General features: G+C 36.8%; 2 protein-coding genes and 2 pseudogenes across 3 annotated transcripts; 1 reads left to right on the top strand and 3 right to left on the bottom strand.

Annotated features, from left to right (window-relative positions):
• Nucleotides 1-582: 582 nt before the first annotated feature.
• Nucleotides 583-1,548, top strand: LOC125395011 (olfactory receptor 8U3-like; annotated as a pseudogene).
• Nucleotides 1,549-6,425: 4,877 nt separating this feature from the next.
• Nucleotides 6,426-7,359, bottom strand: LOC125395012 (olfactory receptor 5M9-like; annotated as a pseudogene).
• A 4,547-nt stretch (nt 7,360-11,906) lies between these two features.
• Nucleotides 11,907-13,835, bottom strand: LOC125394995 (olfactory receptor 5M5). 2 transcript variants are annotated; one of them, XM_048426176.3, is made up of 2 exons: nt 12,930-13,817; nt 11,907-11,960 (listed from the first exon to the last, which is right to left on the bottom strand). In XM_048426176.3, the coding sequence occupies exons 1-2, from the start codon at nt 13,815-13,817 to the stop codon at nt 11,907-11,909; spliced, it is 942 nt and encodes a 313-aa protein (XP_048282133.3). The 2 variants fall into 2 exon arrangements, with proteins under 2 accessions (XP_048282133.3, XP_048282132.3); XM_048426175.3 differs by lacking the exon at nt 11,907-11,960 and having other exon boundaries at nt 12,879-13,835.
• A 4,910-nt stretch (nt 13,836-18,745) lies between these two features.
• LOC125394962 (olfactory receptor 5M11-like) lies at nt 18,746-19,720 on the bottom strand. Its single transcript, XM_048426126.3, has one exon. The coding sequence runs from the start codon at nt 19,718-19,720 to the stop codon at nt 18,746-18,748; it is 975 nt and encodes a 324-aa protein (XP_048282083.3).
• Between the last annotated feature and the right edge of the window lie 2,083 nt (nt 19,721-21,803).

The raw sequence follows: 21,803 nt of genomic DNA, 5'->3' as shown, positions 1-21,803 counted from the left end.
CCCCTCCCTCTATTGTCCTAAAAGCAGTCAGGTTTCCATGCCCGGTGGGAAGTCCAAGGTCTTCCCCCCTCCATCCAGGTCTATAATAAAGGTAAGCATCTAAACAAACCAGGCACCCACAAAGTCAGTCCATGCAGTAGAATCGAAACCCAGTGCCATTGTCCTTGGCTTCTCAGTCAGCCTTCATTGCCAGCCACATTCAGAGTGTCCATTTTGATCACATGCTCCATCATTCCCAGTCCAGCTGGCCTAGCTGAGCTCCCATTAGATCCATCCCAGTGTCTCAGTGGGTGGACACACCCCTCGTGGTCCTGACTTCCTTGCTCATGTTTTCCCTCCTTCCGTTCCTCATTTGGACCTTGGGAGCTAAGTCCAGTGCTCCAATGTGGGTCTCTGTCTCTATCTCCATCCATCGCCAGATGAAGGTTCTATGGTGATATACTGTGCTGCTGTATTGAACAGCATTGTCTCACAAACCATATAACAGAACAGTTGAATTTGATGTCTTTGTCTCCCCGGCAATTTGTCTTTTTAGTCTTATCTTGTTTTGTTTTTGCTTTTCAGCTGTTGACACTTGAAGAAATGCCTAAAAGGAACTACACTGGTGTGACAGAATTCATTCTGTTAGTGTTTGCAGTCCATAGAGAGATAGAAATCATTCTCTTTTTGCTCATTCTAGTAGTCTACAGTCTGACTTTGGTGAGAAATGTAGGAATGATTTCATTAATCAGGTTGGATTCTCGACTTCACACCCCCATGTACTTCTTTCTCAGTAATCTGGCATTTGAGGACCTTTGCTATTCCACTTCAGTAGCCCCTAAGTTCCTGGAGACTTTACTCACCAATAAAAGGTCTATATCTTTCTATGCTTGTGCAACCCAGCTTGGGTTTTTCTTGAACTTCTTGATTTCAGAGATGTTCCTCCTTGCTGTCATGGCTTACGATCACTATGTGGCCATTTGTAACCCTCTTCTGTATATGGTGGTCATGTCTCAGAAGATGTGTCTACGACTTGTAATGGTTCCCTACTTTTATAGCTTTGTGGTTACTTTGCTCCACACAGTAGTTACTTTCCAACTGATTTATTGTGGTCCTAATGTAATCAATCATTTTTATTGTGATGATCTCCCTTTGATGGCTCTTCCCTGCTCTGACACCAGCCTCAAGGAGATTCTGATATTCATCTTTGCTGGATTCAACATGATCAGTTCTTTGGCTACTGTCCTGATTTCTTACTTATACATTGTGGCTGCCATCTTGAGAATCCAGTCCACAAAAGGCAGGTGCAAAGCCTTCTCGACATGAGCTTCCCATCTCACAGATGTGACAATATTCTATGGGACACTCATCTTTATGTACCTGCAGCCAAAATCAAGCCATTCACTCGACACAGACAAAATGGTCTCAGTGTTTTACACAATTATCATCCCCATGCTCAGTCCCATGATCTACAGCTTAAGGAACCAGGAGGTAAAGAATGCTCTGAGGAAAGTCCTTGAAAAATGCTATGTAGTACCTCTAAGGCACCTCAAGAAAGGAATTTCCTGATCAGGACCAATGCAATATACAGACATGTCCTTTGTAGCTCTGAAATAAATTTATTTTTAACATACTTCTGAGGAATAAAGACCTTTCATTTGCTATGTACATGTTAGAGTTCTCAAACATGACAAACACGATAGAAGATCATTAGAGAAGATGACATCTATAGTCTCAGTACTTCTATGGGAAGATTGGAGGCTAGGACAGAAGATTCAAGAAGTTTATAAGCCAACTAAAGATGTGGGCAATGATGAAAAGTAGGAAATGTTGTCTCAAACAAGATAGGAGGTGACAGACAACAACAAAGATTATTCTCTGACATCCACAGAGACATAATGGCACAGGTGTGCCTCTGCTAACACATGAACACACACATATTAGACTTTTTTCAAATGACACTAATTTAGCTCTGATGTCACTGAAAAGAAAGTTCCTACACAGTTGGTAGATCTAGCTTTGGTTTTCTACTTTCTTTTCTGTTCAATACATTTAGTAAAAGATTAGCAGTTAAACCAAAGATGTGATATTCTAGGAAAAATTTTAAAATTTACTTATTTTTGTTAGTAAGTATTTTTTCTATTTAACTTTGTCATGTGCATATCTGGTATGCTTAAAAGCTAGAAAAGAGTGTCAGATTCCCTAGCTCATGAGTTGGTGCTGAGTCTCAAACGAAGTTCCTATGTAAGGGAAGCAAGTATTCTTAACTATTTGAGATATCTGTCCAAGCCTGTGGATATCTCATGATCCTATATAACTCCTTGCATTTCATCTGTACAATGTATGCTAGTCATCACTTTTCACCGTATCTTTTACAAACACAATAGTTGTGACTTTCTGAAATTACTTTATGTCACAGTTAAGGCTATGTGTCAAGTGAATTACACAATGTTGCCAATTCCTTATCTCAAGATGTATCCATGAGGGTGTTTCTAGAAGAGGTTAGCACTTAAAATCAACAGAGAAAGCCATCTCACTAATGTGGCCAGGCATAACCTGATCTGTCTAGACACAAACAGAACAAAAAAAGTAGTAATTGGGTGATTTTCTTCCTTGCTTCTTTGAGCTGAGGTGTCTGTCTCCCCTCAGGCACCAGATAATGGTTTTCAAACCTTTAGATTCTGAGACTTATGTATGTCAGCTCATCCTCATCAGGCTCAATTTGCAAGCCTTCAGCCTGAGGCTGGAAGACTTTTGAGTTCACAGGATATTTAGCACATTTTGAACTAAATCATCTACCAATGTATATTTTTCTTTTCAAGTATTTTGGAATATTTAAGCCAACAGTCACATGTGGGAATGCTTACAATCTAGCTGCCTGTCTACCTACCTACCTGTCTGTCTGTCTGTCTGTCTGTCTATCTATCTATCTATCTATCTTCATCATCATGTATCAACTTTTCTTTTATGAAATCCCTTTAGGTTTATCAGTCTAGCAAAACTTTCATGGACCCAGTTGACAAGCTGACATTTTCATTGTGGAAATCTAAAAATCAGTTTCTGGAGACTATTTCTTTCTTTTACCTATCTCAAGGAAAACTGAAGACTTATATCTCAATTACCCAAGCAAAGAGTGATTTCAAAATATTTTTTCAGTTCTTGAAAAGTGAAGATATTGCAATAGAGTAGCTGTAAAATGGAGTCTCTTAAATCTAAGTAGCCAAAATTGTCATTGTCAAGAGTCTAAGGGTAGAAATCTGTCTGGGAGGAGTCAAAGGAAAGCACACAACACCTCATTAAACACATGATGAGGTAGCTCACACTTGTGAAAATTGAATAATCCCTACCTTCTAGGAAAAATATTATCCACCCAGAAGGGGATCTGTGTAGAGATGATATTTTTAAAATTGTACTTTTAATTACTTTTAAAACTAGTAGGTCTTAATAGGCTTGCCCTGCCCATATATATATATATATATTAGGTTTTGCTTAATCCACCACTTATCTTCTCCTGTTTCTCACCTCCCTGCCTCCCTTCCCCATAAACATTTAAACACAATTTCTCCTTGACCTCTTTCTTTCGTGTCTCAAGGACTCTACTATCTCCTCCAAATATGTTAAAATTGTATTTCGAGAGAACAAGCTTTCATATGTATTCATATGTCCTTAATTTTGATTAGCCATCTTTAATTCTGCCTCTCCATTTTCCCAAACTCTATGTCTGCTTCCATGGTTATCTGTTCCCAAAAGTCCCTTTTTCTATTTTCATTTTATCTCTTTTTATAAGCAAGTCTTCTAATGAGTACTGTTTATAGTTTTTTAGTTTTCAAATGTGCTCATGTTAAACACACAAAAACAGTAGATTTGAAATTAGAATCCACCCACACGTGAAAGAAAACGTGCAATATTTGCCTTAGTGCATCTGGATTGTCTCACTCAGTGTCTTAGGCTATGTTTCAAAAAGCATTAAGTTAGGTATTCAACTTTGAAAAATGTATGGATTTAAGTCATTCTAACCATTGGAGAACTTCATTCATTCAAGGAAGTGATAACTCAAAAGGGACATAAAGCATAACCTGTTTCTCCCCCACTTGATCCTGCCTCCAACCCTCCTTCTGCACCCACCCTGCCCCAGTTTACCTAGGAGATTTTTCTACTTTCCATTCCCAAGGAAATCTATCCATTCCTCTTTGGGCCCTCCTAGTTATCTATCCTGTTTCAGGGCTAGGGAGAAACCTGGTGCCAGGGAAACCCCAGGAACCCAAAAGTATGATCCCCAACTAAGACACTAGCAATAGTGGAGAAGGTGCCTGAACATCAACTGTAAGCACATTGGTGATTTCCCTAACGGCTATCAGATATACTCTATGAGTAACTGATGGAAGCAGAGGCAGAGATCCACAGATAAGCACTGCACTGAGCTCCAAGCATCTTACTGAAGAAATTGTAAAGGAATTACACCAGCCAGGGGGTGGCCATGGTGGGGGAACTCAATATTTGGTTATCAATATTTTTTCTCTAAAATAGAAGCATAAATAAATAATTGATACTGAAGAGATTCCTTGACATATCACACACACACACACACACACACACACACACACACACACGCATATGATTACAGTACCAGGACTATCACAACAAGTTAGGATTTTGCATGAGAAACTCTAGTATTGATATTTCACTCTAACTCCTATGAAACAAATATAGGGAGTTTGAAAATATAAAGAACATGCAAGCACAATCACAATTCAAACCATTAATGTTCATCCTACCCTCAACATCAGAATTGAGGATTGTGCATACTGACACTCTACATTTTGAAGATGTGCGATGTCTTGGGATAAGAATCACTTGACAACCTGTCAGAAGTACCATTTCTCTCTGTGTTTAAATCACCATCTTTCATTTGTTTGCTCTAATTCCTCTTGCACATATTTGATTCTATACCTCCATTATTGAAGTAATGGTTACTCAAAAATGATGTCAGCCATAGGAATGATTTCTTTTCATTTGGTTGTGTGTTGGAAACAGAGCACTAATTTCAAGTACTTATAACCAATTGCCATCATCAAAAACCAAGAATAAGTAAGTGTGGGTAGACCAATCAAGATAAATTAGCCTTTTAGGATTTTACATTAGCCCTCAAAAGACTAATATTTTTAACTCTACTGATCATATTTGAATGTATACTCACTCACTGTAGTGGAATTTTAGTGGACTGGTTAATAGCCTGAAGCAGGTGGGATACTATTCATTTTTAAATTAATCATTTAATCCAGTGTTTGAAATGCAACATATTGCTAGTATGAAGGGTTGGAAACAACAACACTAGGTGTGACATCATCACACTCTACACCTAAAAGTCAGATGAACATATAACAGAATGTTTCCTTTATTGCCCTTTGGTTTGGTGAAGATAAGAAAGTCTTATGTACAAGATATTTTGTCATTTAATCGAGAATTCAAGCACATGAAAAAGCAAATTACTGAAATATAAACAACAGCTAGGCAAAAGAGATATTGAAGGAGAACCTTAAATTATACTATGATAGTTACATATTCTCAATGCAGTTTCACTGCTAAAATTTCACTTGTATATGGAAATTTTGTAATATACTTTTTGTATCAAGATCATCAAACTTATATACTCCTTGGAAATAAATGAGTTCTGATATACCTGCTGGAACTATAGGTTTTATAGTGAAGAGAAATGAGGTTAGCAAAAGCCTTAAGAGGTAACCTTCAACTCCAGTACGGATCCCTCAATCAAAATATCTTTTTCCTTTCTCTCATCTCTGTCCTTTCTCCATCTCAACTATCCTGTTCCATCAAGTGCTCCTCCCTCCTCCCCTTCTCCCTTCTCTTTCCCCTCCCACCCTCTCTTCTCCACCCACCCCCAGAAGGACTTATCCCTACTTCTCCTACTAGTTTCTAGGGAATCTTTTCTCTTTGGAGGGATGCCTTGCTCAACCTAGACATAGTAGGGAGGGACTTTGACATTCCCCAAAGCAGAATGCCTTAGCCTCTCTGGGGAATGGATGGGGGGGGGGCAATAGTTGGAGGGAATAGGAGGAGGGGAGGGAGAGGGAACTGGGACTGATATGTAAAAATGAAAAAAAAGATAGTTTGTTTTCTTTAAAAAATGAATTAAAAAAATAAAATAAAAACAACTCAAGTATGGGACTTCCACATTAACACTTATTAGCCAAACCTATTAGTGACTACCTCCAATAATTGAATTAACACAAGTTCTTAAATAATATATGTTTTCATAACATGGATGAATATGTAAGAGAAAACATGCTTATTAAGGGACAATCATGTTGCTAAACTGGATCTTAGAGTCTGTATAAGGGTTGTTCATAGAAAAGTTTCAAGCTAAGGATTTTGTGCTTGGTCATACACATTTGTATTACGAGGCCCATAAAATACCTGCTACTCTGTCATTTTCTCAAGTTTGCCTTGGCGATTGCCTTGCTGACGGTTTCTTTCACATCTTTGTTCTTGAGACTGTATATCATCGGGTTCAGCATGGGAATCACAGTAGTATAAAACATAGCCACCATCTTTCCCTGCTCCACAGAGTCCTCCGTGGGTCTTCTGAGATACATGATTATAAGGGTTCTGTAAAACATGGAAACAGCTGTCAAGTGTGATCCACAGGTGGAGAACGCCTTTTTTCCTGCCGTCAGCAGAGCGCATGCGCAACACCGCGACCACAATGAGTGAATATGATATGAGAACTACAGACAGCGAATATGTGAAGTTAATCCCGGCAATAACAATCATCGTGTACTCTTTAATATACACTCCTCCGCAGGCAATCTTGATAAGAGGAGGATCGGCACATTAGAAGTGGTTGATTTCGAAGTTTCCATAGACTTATAAACCATATGTCCACAGAGTGCAAATAAGACTCACCGAGAATCCGTAGACATAAGGCACAGAAATGAAGCGGACACAGACAACCCTGGACATCTTGCTGCTATGGAGCAAAGGGTTTCAGATAGCCATGTAGCAATCGAAGGCCATCACAGCCAGAATGCAGACCTCCACGTGGACCAGGGCAATGAAAAAGTAGCACTGGATCAGACACCCCACGTAAGAAATTGGTTTTTTTTTTCCTGATAATAAGTTTTCCAGCATTTTAGGGGTAATATTGGAGGAGAATAACACATTCACAAAGGACAAATGACTTAGAAAAAAGTACGTAGGACTCTAAAGCTGAGGGCTGATGCTGATCAAAATTATCATACCAACATTGCCCATGTAAACCACCAAGAACACCGCAAAAAAGAATGCCTGTAATTCCTGGCACCTTGTCAAGACCACAAGAAGGAATTCTGTTACATCTGTAAAATTTGGCATTGCCTTCATATAGAGTCTATGCTTCCTGCAAAGAAAAACATTTATAAATACATTTCTCAATCTTAAAAGTTTTGATTTAAATTTTTCTTATCCTTAGTATACACTTTAAAAATTATTCAGTTTTTTCCCATGTGTCTATTGTTGGAATTAAATATACTATATGTAAAATGGTTTGCTTGATTGTGTAACAGAAAAAAGTTCTTAATTTTCAAATCTGATACAGGGTGGTCTGGTACAGACATCCAGGATTTTATTTAATCTATAGTGAGGAAATTTTATAGGTTATAAATTGTTAAAATGATAGAAGATGCAGAAACTCCAAGGTCAAGTTTTCCATAGTTATGCTTTATTATGTGATTAGTTCCTAGTTAGCATGTCATCATAAGTAATCATTGTTATAATGAAAATTGACATGTGGTCACTCAAAGTTTAATGAATTTCTGCTAATTAAGTAAATTATAGTAACTTGAAAATTAGTTTTAATTAATATTGTTCATATGAAAATCTCTTACAATAGGAGGGAGGGGAAGCTAGTCGGGATGTATTTAGTGAGAGATAAATAAATAAAATGAAAAAGAGTTGAATATTACCTCTTAGGAAAATTATTATGCAAATCTTTCCTCACTGTAGATTTTGTAAAATCTATAGCTTCAACATAAATAACAAAATCAGAATTCATTTATTTCTACACTCATTTTGAGGAGCATACAAATTTGATGATTTTGATATTCAAAACATATGATGGAATGTTCATTTACAATTTTTATCAGTAAAACGGCATTGAGAATATACTAGATCTTTATAGCCTGAAGTTCCCTCAGTTTATACAATACGGCTGAAGTCACAGGCACTCCTATGTAAAGACTTGACTTAAAGTAAATAATGCACATTTTCTTATTATAATTTAATTTGCAGTTCTTGCAAAGGTATGCCAGTTTTACATATAAAAACATAAACTACAGCATTAAGGCATTTAAGACACATACACTAAAACTAACTGAATTTTTCAATCATGATCAAATGTGTGCTCTGTCAGTACATGTAATTACAACTCTGTCATAACAGGCTTGCTCTTAACTGTGGAATTCCTTTGACATTGGACATACATGTGACACAAGACCAGATTTAGAATATTTGTATAATAATTTTTTACATGAATAATGCTGTAAAAGGTTTCTGTCTCATTATCTGTTTCATAAATGAGGGATTGGAAGCAGTTAGAGAGTTAGAAGATCTTCTTGGGTCAAATGTCTACTATCTGGCAGGATTATGCTGCTAAGCTGTTAATTTGGTACCTTCTTGTGATTTTAATAGGCTCTTTTCAAATGTATTTGATAACTGAGCCTAACAATATTTTAATGTTATCTGACATTTATTGTTGATTATTCTCCAAGACAGAAACAAATCATTCAATTTCCAGTTAAGTTTCTATGAATTAATTTAGATTTCTGTAACCCCAGAGAAGTCTAGACAAAAGCCATCACTTCTTTATTCTGCCCTAAATTCTGATGAACTCTCAAACATAAGATCAGAAGACATGTGACTCACCAATTTATTACGTAAATAAATATCATCTACCAAAATAGTAGAATGTGCAATTTACAGACAACAAAATTTGATCGTACTAACATTGTACCTTTCTCAAAAAGATAAACAATAAAATTATACATAAATGGATTAGTTATTCATATCAATTCCCAAATTCATTCATGCATATTCTAAAAACTAAGTAGTCCAATAAATTCCATTGTTAACAAATAATTCAGTGAAAATGGTATTGATTTTTCTTTTAAAGTGGAACGAAGTATTACTATGTTCAGGTATCAAGCCACACTGTAACTATTCTAAAACATGCAGACGTACCTTGAAGGCAGAAGAGAACAAGAAATGGTCATTTCTCACTATTTATGATATCATCTTGCTCATTAAGAACTCTGGGGTAATCTCCCAAAGGTCCTCCCAAAATAATTACAATAGAAATCATGGTTGAAACACTAGCAGCATCTCCTGGGTGGAAGTTGAGTAAACTTGATAAAATAACAGTTCTCAAAACTGAGATCAATATTCTTGACATCGTCTCCCATTTGTTTCCCACTGGCACAAGTTTCTGCCCACTTTCCTCTGCAAAATGTCAATTCCAGATTCAAATCATATGTGTGAGGAGAGATAACTTCAACAGTGCATGCTAGATTCTTCTTTGTGTCAATTTCAGATGTCAAAGGGGTTGGGGTTCAAAGTGTAAGCTACTTGTCAGAATTTGGATGGATAGATGGATGGAACTACCCAGTTAATAAGGAAATGAACTATGAAGTTCTTCTGTACTCAAACAACTGTGTCAATATTCTATGTGAATTTATGCAAATGTCTCATCTTTTATCATTTTGTTTACAAAGAACAGAAAAGGTTTTCATAGTATGAGTGTGGGATCTCAGATAGCATGGAATAATCATCTCTCTAAACATCAATTGCATCTGAAGAATTAAAATATATATAATTATTTGTATAATCTAACTTTAACATATTTCAGTATCTGACTTTCTTGATGGGTTTGGGATTAGTGTTAACCTCAGACTGAAGAAAATATGCCTGTGAGGGAATATCTTTAAATCCAGTTCAGACAGCAGACAAGTCCATCAAATCTCAACTGTATTCTTCATCAGTTTTGTTTGCTAAGTTGAGGACAGAACTGTTCTCAGGCAAATTCTCCCCTGCATACTTCAACGTCCAAGAACCCAGTTGTCCTAAATTTCTTCATACCTATTATGAAGAAAGTTCATGATAGGAACACCTTCGCACAAGAAATTTACGAATTAATACACAAGAGCTCCAGAAAACAAAGCTGTATCTTTTCTATAACAAAACAAAGTCGATTTTCTAAGAATATGAATTTTAATAGAATAAGTTGACAATTTTCTGCACATCCTTGCACTATGTAAGTGAACACACAAAAACATATAACTTTATTTGACAGATTCCAATATAATTGATAAAAACACAGAGTATCCTGAATAAATTTTCATTCAAAAGCAAAAATTAACTAAAATATGATTGTGCCTTATACACACAAAATATTCTAGAGAAATGCCAGCTTAACTCTATAAGTTAACTGAAGAGAACATATTTTACAGAGGTACATCTACTTTCAAATTTTGCCCTTTGGTCAGTATAAACATTATTCATAGAAGACACATGAGAAGTGGGATATGTGGTCACATGAATATTACAATTGGAAGGATGGGGTAAGAGTGAAAAGTCTATTATGTCTAAAAATAAATGTAACAGTGTCTTAAAAAGCCATGTTTTTATTATGAAAATCATAGTAATTAAATGAATTACCCCCTTCACATTCGAAGAAACTATGAAATAAAACCATCACATAAGCATAAGAAAGAAAGACAGACTCGTGTTCTTCTTAGGCTCATAATTTAAATTTGATATTTCATGTCTCCTAAAAGCAATTTCTAATTGGGTAAAAAAATCTTAGATTACAGAGCTACAGTAATGAAAACAGCTTGGTATTGGCATAAAAACAGAGATACTGACCAATGGAATGGCATCGAAATGAATCGATATTAATCCACAAACCTATGAACATCTGATTTCTGACAAAGAAGCTAAAATTATACAATGGAAGAAAGAAAGCATCTTTAACAAATGGTGCTGGCATAACTGGATGTCAGCCAGTAGAAGAATGAAAATAGATCCATATCTAGCACCATGCACAAAACTCAAGTCCAAATGGATTAAAGACCTCAATATAAATCAGACCACAATGAACCTGATAGAAGAGAAAGTGGAAGTAATCTTCAACACATGGGCACAGAGGACCACTTCCTATGTATAACCCCAGTAGCACAGACAGTAAGAGCAACAATGAAAAAATGGGACCTCCTGAAACTGAGAAGCTTCTGTAATGCAAAGGACACTGTCATTAAGACTAAAAGGCAACCTACTGAATGGGAGAAAATCTTCACCAACCCCGCATCAGACAAAGGTCTGATCTCCAAAATATATAAAGAACTCAAGAAACTAGACCTTAAAACTCTAATTAACCCAATTAAAAATGGAGTACTGAGCTGAACAGAGAATTCTCAACAGAAGAAATTCAAATGGCCAAAAGAAAGTTAAGGTCATGCTCAACCTCCTTAGCGATCAGAGAAATGCAAATCAAAACAACTTTGAGATACCATCTTACACCTGTCAGAATGGCAAAAATCAAAAATACCAATGATAGCCTATGCTGGAGAGAATGTGGAATGACAGGAACACTCATCCATTGCTGGTGGGAATTCAAACTTGTGCAACCACTTTGGAAATCAGTGTGGCGGTTTCTCAGGAAACTGGGAGTCAACCTACCTCAGAATCCAGCAATTCCACTCTTAGGAAACATCTAAATAAGAAAGAAGATCTTACTCTAATTCTGGCAGAGCATATTTTAATGCCTTGTATTTTTCCTTTCTACCCATAAAGAGTATTAAGATACCTGTCCTCATGTTTGAGATAATAACCTGCTTTCTCTGACAAATAATAGAAAACAAAATAAGAGAAGTTTTGTTTTATTTTGTTAAGAATTTCCTGCTAATCACTTTGTCCAGGACTTCCTTGACATCCTGTCGTTCCTAGGGATTTGATACCCTCTTCTGCTCTCTGGAAGAGCTCCAGGCAAACATGTGGTACACAGATACAGACACACACTCACTCATAACACACACACACACAGAGACAACACATATACAAGTATAAAATAAACAGACAAATTTTTAAGAAAATATCTAAAGACAGAACTATATGGAAGTACTGGGCTTCTACTTGGACATGGAAGATTTTTTTTTTTTGGCTGGGTTTCTTTTGTTGTTATTTCATTTGTTTTCTTGTTTGTTTTTGTTGTTTTGGAGGGTTTTTTTTTCTGTTGGTTTTGAAAATGATTCTTACAAGTAGAAAGAAGTAAGTGAATGTCAGGGTTGAACTGAAGGTGACAAGGAGGCGTCGCCAGCACACCTCCTGACAGTCCTGTGATATGTTATGATGGAATTCCTGCGTGGTTACAGCTCTGCCCTTCAATATGTACTTTGTTAATTCTGTGCCTATGTGTACAAAATATAATTACATGTTTGTTTGTAGGTGTATATATCCTTTTTCTAAAAGCCTTTAAAACTACAAAAAGTCATTCTAGGAATTACTACTGGAAGATGGAGATGGAGGACACAAAGAGCTCACTCGTTTACTTTGACATTTATATTAAGAGTGGATATTTTACAGAATCAAATACATAATTTTCATAATGTAAAAGTAATATATAAAGTCATGAATATAAACTTGCAAAACAGGAGAATAAAACTTCCCACATTTATACATGCATTGCACTTGCACGTAGCATGTAAACTGTTAATCTTTAGAAACTGTGTATTATACATTTTGTTGTAAGAATAAAGTTTTCCAACTTCTCTATAAAATTAAATTTCTGCAATAAACTTAGATGTCATTCTCATAAACAGAACTTTTATTTGATCTATAAATGTAAACTGATTTTACTTTGAAAGCACATTTCTTTTGACCAGCTTCCAAAAAGCTTGTTTCACATCCTTATTCCTCAGACTGTAAATGATGGGGTTCAACATGGGGCTTACAAAAGTATAGAACACAGCAATGATTTTGGATTGTTCGACCGACTTGTCCGTGGGAGGTCTAACATACATGCAGAACAGAGTTCCATAAAACACAGTCACTGCTACCAGATGAGACCCACAGGTGGAAAAGGCTTTGCGCCTCCCTTCAGCAGAATGCATCCTCAGGATGGCAATGAGAATGAACAGGTAGGAAATGAGGATTATAAGCAGGGAATTGCAGAGGTTAAATCCTGCTACCACAAACATAGATGTTTCCTTAATGAAAGTGTCAGAGCAGGAAAGTCTGATGAGAGGAGGGTCAGCACAGTAGAAGTGGTTGATGATATTGGAGCCACAGAAGGTCAAGCGATATGTCCACATGGTTTCCATCAGGCCACTAAGAAAGCCATAGATATAAGGACCAGCAATCAGACGCACACACACCCCTTTGGACATCTTACTGCTGTAAAGCAAAGGGTTACAGATAGCCATGTACCTGTCATAGGCCATCACAGCTAGCATATAATATTCAGAAATAACCATAGCAATGAAAAAATAACACTGAACTAAACAGGCAGCATAAGAAATGGTTTTCTTCTCTGATAAGAAGTTCACCAGCATCTTGGGAGTCACGTTCGTAGAATAGCACAGATCCAGGCAGGACAAGCTGGCAAGAAAGTAGTACATAGGAGTATGCAGGCGTGAATTTACCCTGATCAACACAATCATGCCAAGATTCCCTCCAACAGTGATCAGATAGATCACCAAGAAGAGCACAAACAGGATAGGCTGTAGCTCTGGACAGTCTGTTAATCCCAAGAGAACAAATTCAGTCACCAGGGAGTAATTGCCTTTGACCATTTTCTTAGGTGCCAGCATGATCACGTAGATGGATTAGGGAAATGTAAATGAGATACTTGTTAGACAGTTTCTCTTTTTTCTCCTATTTCCCTACCTTCCTCTTATTATTTACCCTAAAAACTGTTACAAATGTCTTAGAATGTCAGAGATACTACACTGGATGTTCAAATCCTTAAAAAATAGAAAATGAAACTCTTTCTTTGTGGTGTGCGTGTGTGTGTGCACACGCATGTCTGCATGCACTCCCAAGTGCATGAGTGGTATGTGCACACTACAATGTGCACGAAGAAGTCAGTGCAAGCGTGTTGATCCTTCCCTCTTGCCTGGTTGAGGAAGACTTTTAGCATCTCTTGTTATTAAATGATCTTATCCGTATAAGGAAACTGAGATTATAGACACATGTTACCATTATTAGTTTGAACATGTTCTAGGGAATGCATGACCTTATGTATATGGTGAACGGATAAAGGCAGGTGCTCTATGTACTGAGTTATCTCCCCAGCGAGAGCTCATAATCATGAGGGCTCATAATATTGAAGATCAAACACAGCCACATTTAGCTAAAAGCACAGGTGCAGTTCATTTCTACCCAGGAAGGGTTCTGTGTTATTCAGTTGCTTGGGATGAGGGAGGGAGTCATGATGCAATAATAGTCCAAATGTGAACTTCCAAATTCACATCAAAGTTTGTTGTAAAACAATAGTCTCCTTTAAAAAAAAATAGAAAAGTTTTTCCCAGTGATGGCTATAATATTAAAGTTTTAGAATGTAGCATTTTTGTGGAAATACAAAAGTATGAAGTTACTTGAAATAACAAAGATATATGTGAGTTACTAAATAAATAATTTTACACATAGCAGTTTGTATGACATAGATAAAAGAAATTTAAATCACTAATAATAAGGTCACATTTTCATCTTCTTATCAATTTACTTTCTCATTATTTTCCCGAAATGAAATATTTCACAGCCTATGTTATAATTTTGGCAACTCTGTTCTGGTAGTGGGTCAAAAATTTGAATTTAAATACTTTAACCACATGGAGAAAACGTTCAACTGTCTTTGTTATATTAAAACAAGCATGAATGAAAGGAGTTAGAGTTATTCTTAGTATAAAGAACATAATATCATTTTTTATAATTACAAGATTATTCTTTCCATGAGATAAAACCCTACACTGGTATTAAAAAGGATTTTTTAACATTTGATTCCTCATGATGAATATCTAAACTGAAACAAACAAAAAAGTTGGAATACAAAGGCCATGATTTTCCTTCCTACCTGAACTCAGGAAAAATTCTCCAAGAAGCAGGTAAGGCCCAGCCAAGGAGCTGCTGAAAATGATTTATGTCTTATTTATAATTGTTAGTGTTTATCCTTAAACTAATTTTCATCAGACCCCAAAGTAATAATTAAAGAAAACATAGTAATTGGTTTGGATGTGAAATTTCTTGAACCTTGGGATTTGAGCAATGGGATTGCATCATCTTTTAACCGTCCAAAGTTACATATTTTGCTTGATTATAAATTGATCCTCAGAGAATTTCTTTTATTAGGAATGACTATTGTTGCATGAAAATGGCTAGAAAAATTAGTAACAGTATAACGTCTTGACATAATTCATGGAATTTGTTTTTTCTATGATCCTTTCAAAGCCAGAACTATGCACTGTACAACCTCTCACAATGATGAAAAATGAGTAGTCATTACAAAACTCAATATAAAATAAATACTTTCTAATAATTTTCTTATTTTAGTGATCTTCAGACCAGAAAAATTATGTAATTAAACTTGATAAAATTATTAGAAAGCAAATTTATACAGTATAAAAATCTGTCGAAGATATTAAGAATTTTCAGCAAGAATAAGGACATCAAGTTTATCAATAAATAAGGTTATACACCATTCAGATTTGACAGAAGAAAAGAAACCAAACCACATCAACAAATTCTTCATTAACTAAAAAAGAAAATAATATCTGTGAATAATCACCGATATAGAAATTCAGTGTTGCATTGAGAACTGAAACCTACCTAAGAGGTGGTGGTGCACACCTTTAATCCCAGCATTTGGGAGCAGAAGCAGGTATATTTCTGTGAGTTTGAGGCCAGCCTGGTCTACAGAGTTAGCTATGAGACAGTTAGAGCTGTTATACAAAGAAACTCTGCCTCAAAAAACAAACAATAAAAAGAAGAGGAAGAAGAAGAAGAAGAAGAAGAAGAAGAAGAAGAAGAAGAAGAAGAAGAAGAAGAAGAAGAAGAAGAAGAAGAAGAAGAAGAAGAAGAGAGAGAAGGAGGAGAAGGAGGAGAAGGAGGAGAAGGAGGAGAAGGAGGAGAAGGAGAAAGAAAGAAAGAAAGAAAGAAAGAAAGAAAGAAAGGAAGGAAGGAAGGAAGGAAGGAAGGAAGGAAGGAAGGAAGGAAGAAAGGAAGAAAGGAAGAAAGAAAGAAAGAAACTCAAAGCTACATTTCATTGATGAATGGTGAAGTGTGAAGATGACTAACTGACAATGATCAGAATGAAGGACAACAAAGGGGGAGAGTACAGGGTCGATGTAGATTATTCTCAATATGTAATAATTACTTATATGACAATTCACTTACTAATATAATATACTGTGAACAATAAAAATGAACAATGAAAACTGCAAAGGTATAGGCAATTCTTTCACTAGATATGTATGAAAAAAGTATCACTAATAACGGGGAGCAAGGATAGGCACCTATTCACCTCTTCACAAAGTCCCAGGAAATGTAAGGTCAACAAGGAAAAAATAAGAAATTAGACTAATAAATTTAATGGAATAGGAACAATTTTCTTTACAGATGAAAAGTAAAAATATTAAAGAATCTATAAAATAAATAAACATACTAGTCACTAAGAGAGACTAAGTAATCATCAGGACAAAAGCAGAAGCTTATATTTAAATGTACCTACCACATAGCCTTGCAACAAACAAACATGGAAAAAGCAATATGACATAAGATATCACATGGCCTTATAGTCCTGAATTATGTTTTAATACTGACTTGCATCTATATTCTTATCTTGATAAATTGAGAATTTAACATTTGAATGTATTTGATATAACAATCAAATACAAATATTTAAATAATATGTGTTATATATTTATTATATGTTATATATCATATTTATAATATATTATAGTTGTAATTTATATTATATTCTATCATTACATATTACATAATATATAATATTTGAATTTAAACATTTATATTTAATAATAAAAATGTTTGTAACAAATTATATGTTTCCTTAGATATTTTTATGGGTCTATATAAATTATTAAGTGCCAAGGTGATTCTAAATAAATATTAACAACAAAGCATGCAATAATCTTAGGATATAATTGCTTAGTATGCAACTTCAGACAAATATGTGAATATGTGGTTTTATCTTAACCACATCTTAGCCTGTGAGATGATCTGATTGCTCCTCTATTCAGCCTGTGAGATGATCTGATTGCTCCTCGAGTTCATCCTCCTAACACTGAATCTGAAGTTTTCAGATTTTGTGCTGCCAAAGAAATTTCTTTATTTGTTTACAGAAAAATCCTCAAGACCATGTGTTACCAAAAATAAAGCAAACTTTCTATCTTTCCCAGTGTAACTGGGAAGAAAAGGACCAGTCAAGGCAAGGGGATCACTATCTGCAATGGCTTACTGCTGGCTTAGTTTCCATGTCTGTCCTTTCTGACTTGATCTTTACTCTGAAGTTAACCTTCTCTGAACTGCCAGACGAAGATGAAAGCAAAAGTGATATGCCAGACCATAATCCTAGTAGGAAGTAGGCTGACAAAAGAGAGACCTGGACCAGCAGTCTTACATCTACAAAATCATAATTCATCAGGTTCCTGCTACTTGTATGACTCCTTCTCAAGCACATCAGTAAGAAACAGAAAAAAACCATCATGATCCATTTCCTCATTTTCACTAGTAAGTAGGGGAGTACAGATGTACCATTGTTTCTTAAGTGTCCTTCATCAGAAAGTCTGATGGGTCTGTCTGTCAGTGAGATAAATAACTGAGAGCATATTTATCCTGTTAACACTTGTAAACCACAAGTGCCCATAGGGATGCAGGCAGATCACTTGGCATTGCACTGAGATGCTTACACTTAGAATAGTACTTATCCAAATCTGCTGTGCATATCAGTTTGAAGATGTGGATTTGAATGGGCAGATATGAGGTGGATCATGATTCACCATTTCCATCTGCTGCAGGGATAACTGTGTTACTAGTTTGTGTCAGCTGATGTTTTTTTCTTTTTTTTTTTTTTGCTGAGAGAAAATGTCTGACAGGAGCAACTTAAGAGGAATTTACTCAGGTTCTTTATTTAAGAAGATGACAAGATATCCTGAGTAATTGAGGAAGCATGGGGACCTTGGAAGAGGATTGAAGGGGTGGGGAGAGGCAGGGAGGGGAGCAGAGAAACATGTAGAGCTCAATAAAAATCAATAAAAAAATAGTTTAAGAAGGTGTGTAGTTATCATGAAAGGAAAGCAGAGAGGCAGGAGAGAGGTGGCTCAGTCGCAGTGTGTTCACACTCAAAAGGCATGAGCTGAATGGCTGTGTCTGTGCCTTCTTCTGTGTTCTTTTATATTCAGCCTATGTCCCCAGAAAAGGGGATGATGCTGTGAGTTTTCAACATGAATATTTTACCTCAGATTATCCACTGTAGAAGTACCTCCACAGGCAGAGGAAGAGATGTGTCTCCCAAGTGATCATCAACCTAATCAAACTAACTGTGAACATTGACTATCACTGATGCATCAAATACAGAGGGAAAAACAGGTCTGAATATAAGGCCAGGTGATTTATCTCAAAATACATAACTTTTAGCTGGAATACCAAAACTAAGGCCACAGAGAATACTAAAAAGTCATCTAAATACAGTTTTATTCATGCCAAATTATAGTTTCAGCTTATTGAAAAACTGAGGCATCACTGCTGTCCTGATAACTTTTTGTCTAAAAATTTTTTTCAAAGCCTGCTTTACGTCTTTATTCCTCAGGCTGTAGATCAAGGGATTCAGCATTGGACTTACAAACGTGTAGAAGACAGCGATTATTTTGGATTCCTCAACAGTCTTGTCAGTGGGTGGTCTTACATACATGCAGAAGAGAGTCCCATAAAATAATGTGACAGCCATCATGTGGGAACCACAGGTAGAAAATGCCTTGCGCCTTCCTTCAGCTGACTTGATCCTTAGGATGGCAGCAATAATGAAAATATAAGACACCAGAATGATTGTGAGGGAACTGGAGAGGTTGAAACCAGCTGATATTAACATGGCATGTTCTTTTATATAAGTATCAGAACAAGACAGCTTAATGAGTGGAGGGTCAGCACAATAGAAGTGGTTGATGACTTTGGATTTACAGAAGGTCATTCTGAAGGTCAGGATGGCTTGGAACAGCCCATCTGAGAAACCATAGACATAAGGGCATATGGCCAAGGAAATGCAGACTCTCCTGGACATTTTCACACCGTAATGCAGAGGATTGCATATGGCCACATAGCGGTCATAGGCCATGGCTGCCAACATGTAAAACTCTGTGAGGAGAAGGGCAATGAAAAGGTAGCACTGGATAAAGCAGCCAACGAAGGAAATCGTCTTCTTATCTGATAAGAAATTAGTCAACATCTGTGGGGTGGCCGTTGAGGTATAACACAGATCCACAAATGCCAGGTTACTGAGGAAGAAGTACATGGGCGTGTGAAGGCGGGAGTCCAGGCTGATCAGGGCCACCAGGCCCATGTTACCCAAGACAGTGACAAGGTAAACAAACAGAAACAGCACGAAGAGGAGAGGCTGGATTTCTGGGAGATCTGTGAGCCCCAGCAAAATGAATTCTGTAATTTCAGTGCTGTTTGTGAGGGCCATTTCCTGAGAGTTGGGTTTTGGACTCATGCTGTGAAAAAAAGTTAGAAGTGAAGATGTAATATAGTCCAGGAGTTTTCAGCCCTGTTCTCAGAACTACTAGCACCTACGGAATGCTAAGAAGGGAGAAATTGTCTTTACTCTCAGTAGAGCACATCAATTGGTTATCTATGACCAAACCTTAAGCCCTGGAATCATACATACAACGTTGTGTTACAGACTGAGGAAGTTATACTTATGTATGTAGCAAAACACACAGAGACATACACAGAGTAGACACACACACATGCATCCATATATGCATGCACAAACATATGTGTGTTTCATCAACTAATAATAAAAGAGTCCATGAATTTGCAACAGAACAATGAGGGATGCATGAGAGTGTTATTGTGGAAGAGAAGGAAGAGGGAAATGGTATAATTATATTGTAATCTCAAAAATTAAAGAGATAATTTCTGTAAATAAATATTTTTAAAAGAAAATTTTAATGACAGTTGAAAATGTTTTTCTAAAAATTATACCATCTGAAATATATTGTATTATGGTCTTTTTAGCATTCTTACTAAGTCCATGTTTCATTTGATGTTGTATTTTGTTGGCATTTTGTTCCAAACTACATATATATTCTAATTTATACATCTGTAAATAAATCATTGCTACATCTCTCCTGTCTCTGTATTTCTTTTTCCTTACCTGTATGCCTGTTCTGCAAGGCTAAGCAGGTTAGAGAATTTTTTTTTTTTCAGTATACAAATATTTTTTTTATTTTTATTTTTTTTATTTTATTTTATTTTTTTTGTAATTTTATTAAATTATAAAAAGTTTCCATTTACGCCCCTCCTCCCAACGCCCTCCCACTCCCCCCCCTCCCTCTCCTCCTCCCTCTTTGTCCCCTAGGGAAGTCAGGGTCTCCTGCCCTGTGGGAAGTCCAAGTTCCTTCCCCCTCACTCCAGGTCCAGGAAGGTGAGCATCCAAACAGACTGGATCCCAAAAATCCAGTATATGCAGAGGAAACCAGTCCCAGTGTCATTGTCAATGGCTTCTCGGAAAGACTGCAGGCCAGCCACATTCAGAAAATCCGGCCACATTCAGAGAATCTGGTTGGATCACATGCTCGTTCAGTCACGGTCCATCTGGCCTTGGTAAACTCTCATTAGATCCGACCCCTTGTATCAGTGGGTGATAGTATCCCTCGCAGTCCTTCGTCATTTTCTTCCTCCTTTTGCTCCTCGTTTGGATCTTGGGGGGCTCAGTTCGGTGCTCCAACGCGGGCCTCCATCTGTATCGTCATCCAACGCCAGATGAGGGATCTATGGTGATAAGCAAAATATTCATCAGTATGGTCACGGGCCAAGGCCGGTTCAGGCACCCCCTCCTCTGTCCAGAGAACAATCTGGGGATCTCTCCTTGGACCTGGGATCCCATATATAATCAAGTTTCCTGTAAACTCTAATATGACTCCCTTAGTTGAAATATATTCTTCCCTGATCCCACATTCATCCTTCCTCCCTTCCCCCCATCCCGGTCAACCGAGCTTTCTCCATTCCTCCCCTACTCCCTTCTCTCTAACCCTCTCCCCTTCCATCAACCCTCCCACCCCCCCCCCATGCACCCAAGGTTACCTGGGACTCTTGACTATTTCCTACCTCCTGGCGGATAGGTAAATAATCTTCATCAGGTTCGTCTTCTTATTTAGCTTCTCTAGGATCACGAATAATAGGCTCAAAGACCTTTAATTATGGTTAGAATCCACTTATGAGTGAATACATACCGTGTTCCTCTTTTTGGGTCTGGCTTACCTCACTCAGTAAAGCGTTTTCTATGTCCATCCATTTGCATGCAAAATTCAAGATGTCATTATTTTTTACCGCTGAGTAAAACTCTAATGTGTATATGTTCCACACCTTTTTTAACCATTCTTCTATTGAGGGGCACCTAGGCTGTTTCCAGGTTCTGGCTATTACAAATAGTGCTGCTATGAACATAGTTGAACAAACGCTTTTGTAGTATGTTTGGCCATCTCTAGGGTATATTCCCAAGAGAGGAATTGCTGGGTCCTGAGGGAGGTTGACTCCCAGTTTCC

This window comes from Myodes glareolus, chromosome 21 (assembly GCF_982192425.1).
Source record: "Myodes glareolus chromosome 21, mMyoGla1.1, whole genome shotgun sequence".
Taxonomy (NCBI): domain Eukaryota; kingdom Metazoa; phylum Chordata; class Mammalia; order Rodentia; family Cricetidae; genus Myodes; species Myodes glareolus.
This window is presented reverse-complemented; position numbering and strand designations above follow the sequence as displayed.

Coding starts and splice junctions, on each gene's coding strand:
- LOC125394995 (XM_048426175.3), bottom strand. CDS start 13,835: ATGCTGGCACCTAAGAAAATGGTCAAAGGCAATTACTCCCTGGTGACT.
- LOC125394962 (XM_048426126.3), bottom strand. CDS start 19,720: ATGGCCCTCACAAACAGCACTGAAATTACAGAATTCATTTTGCTGGGG.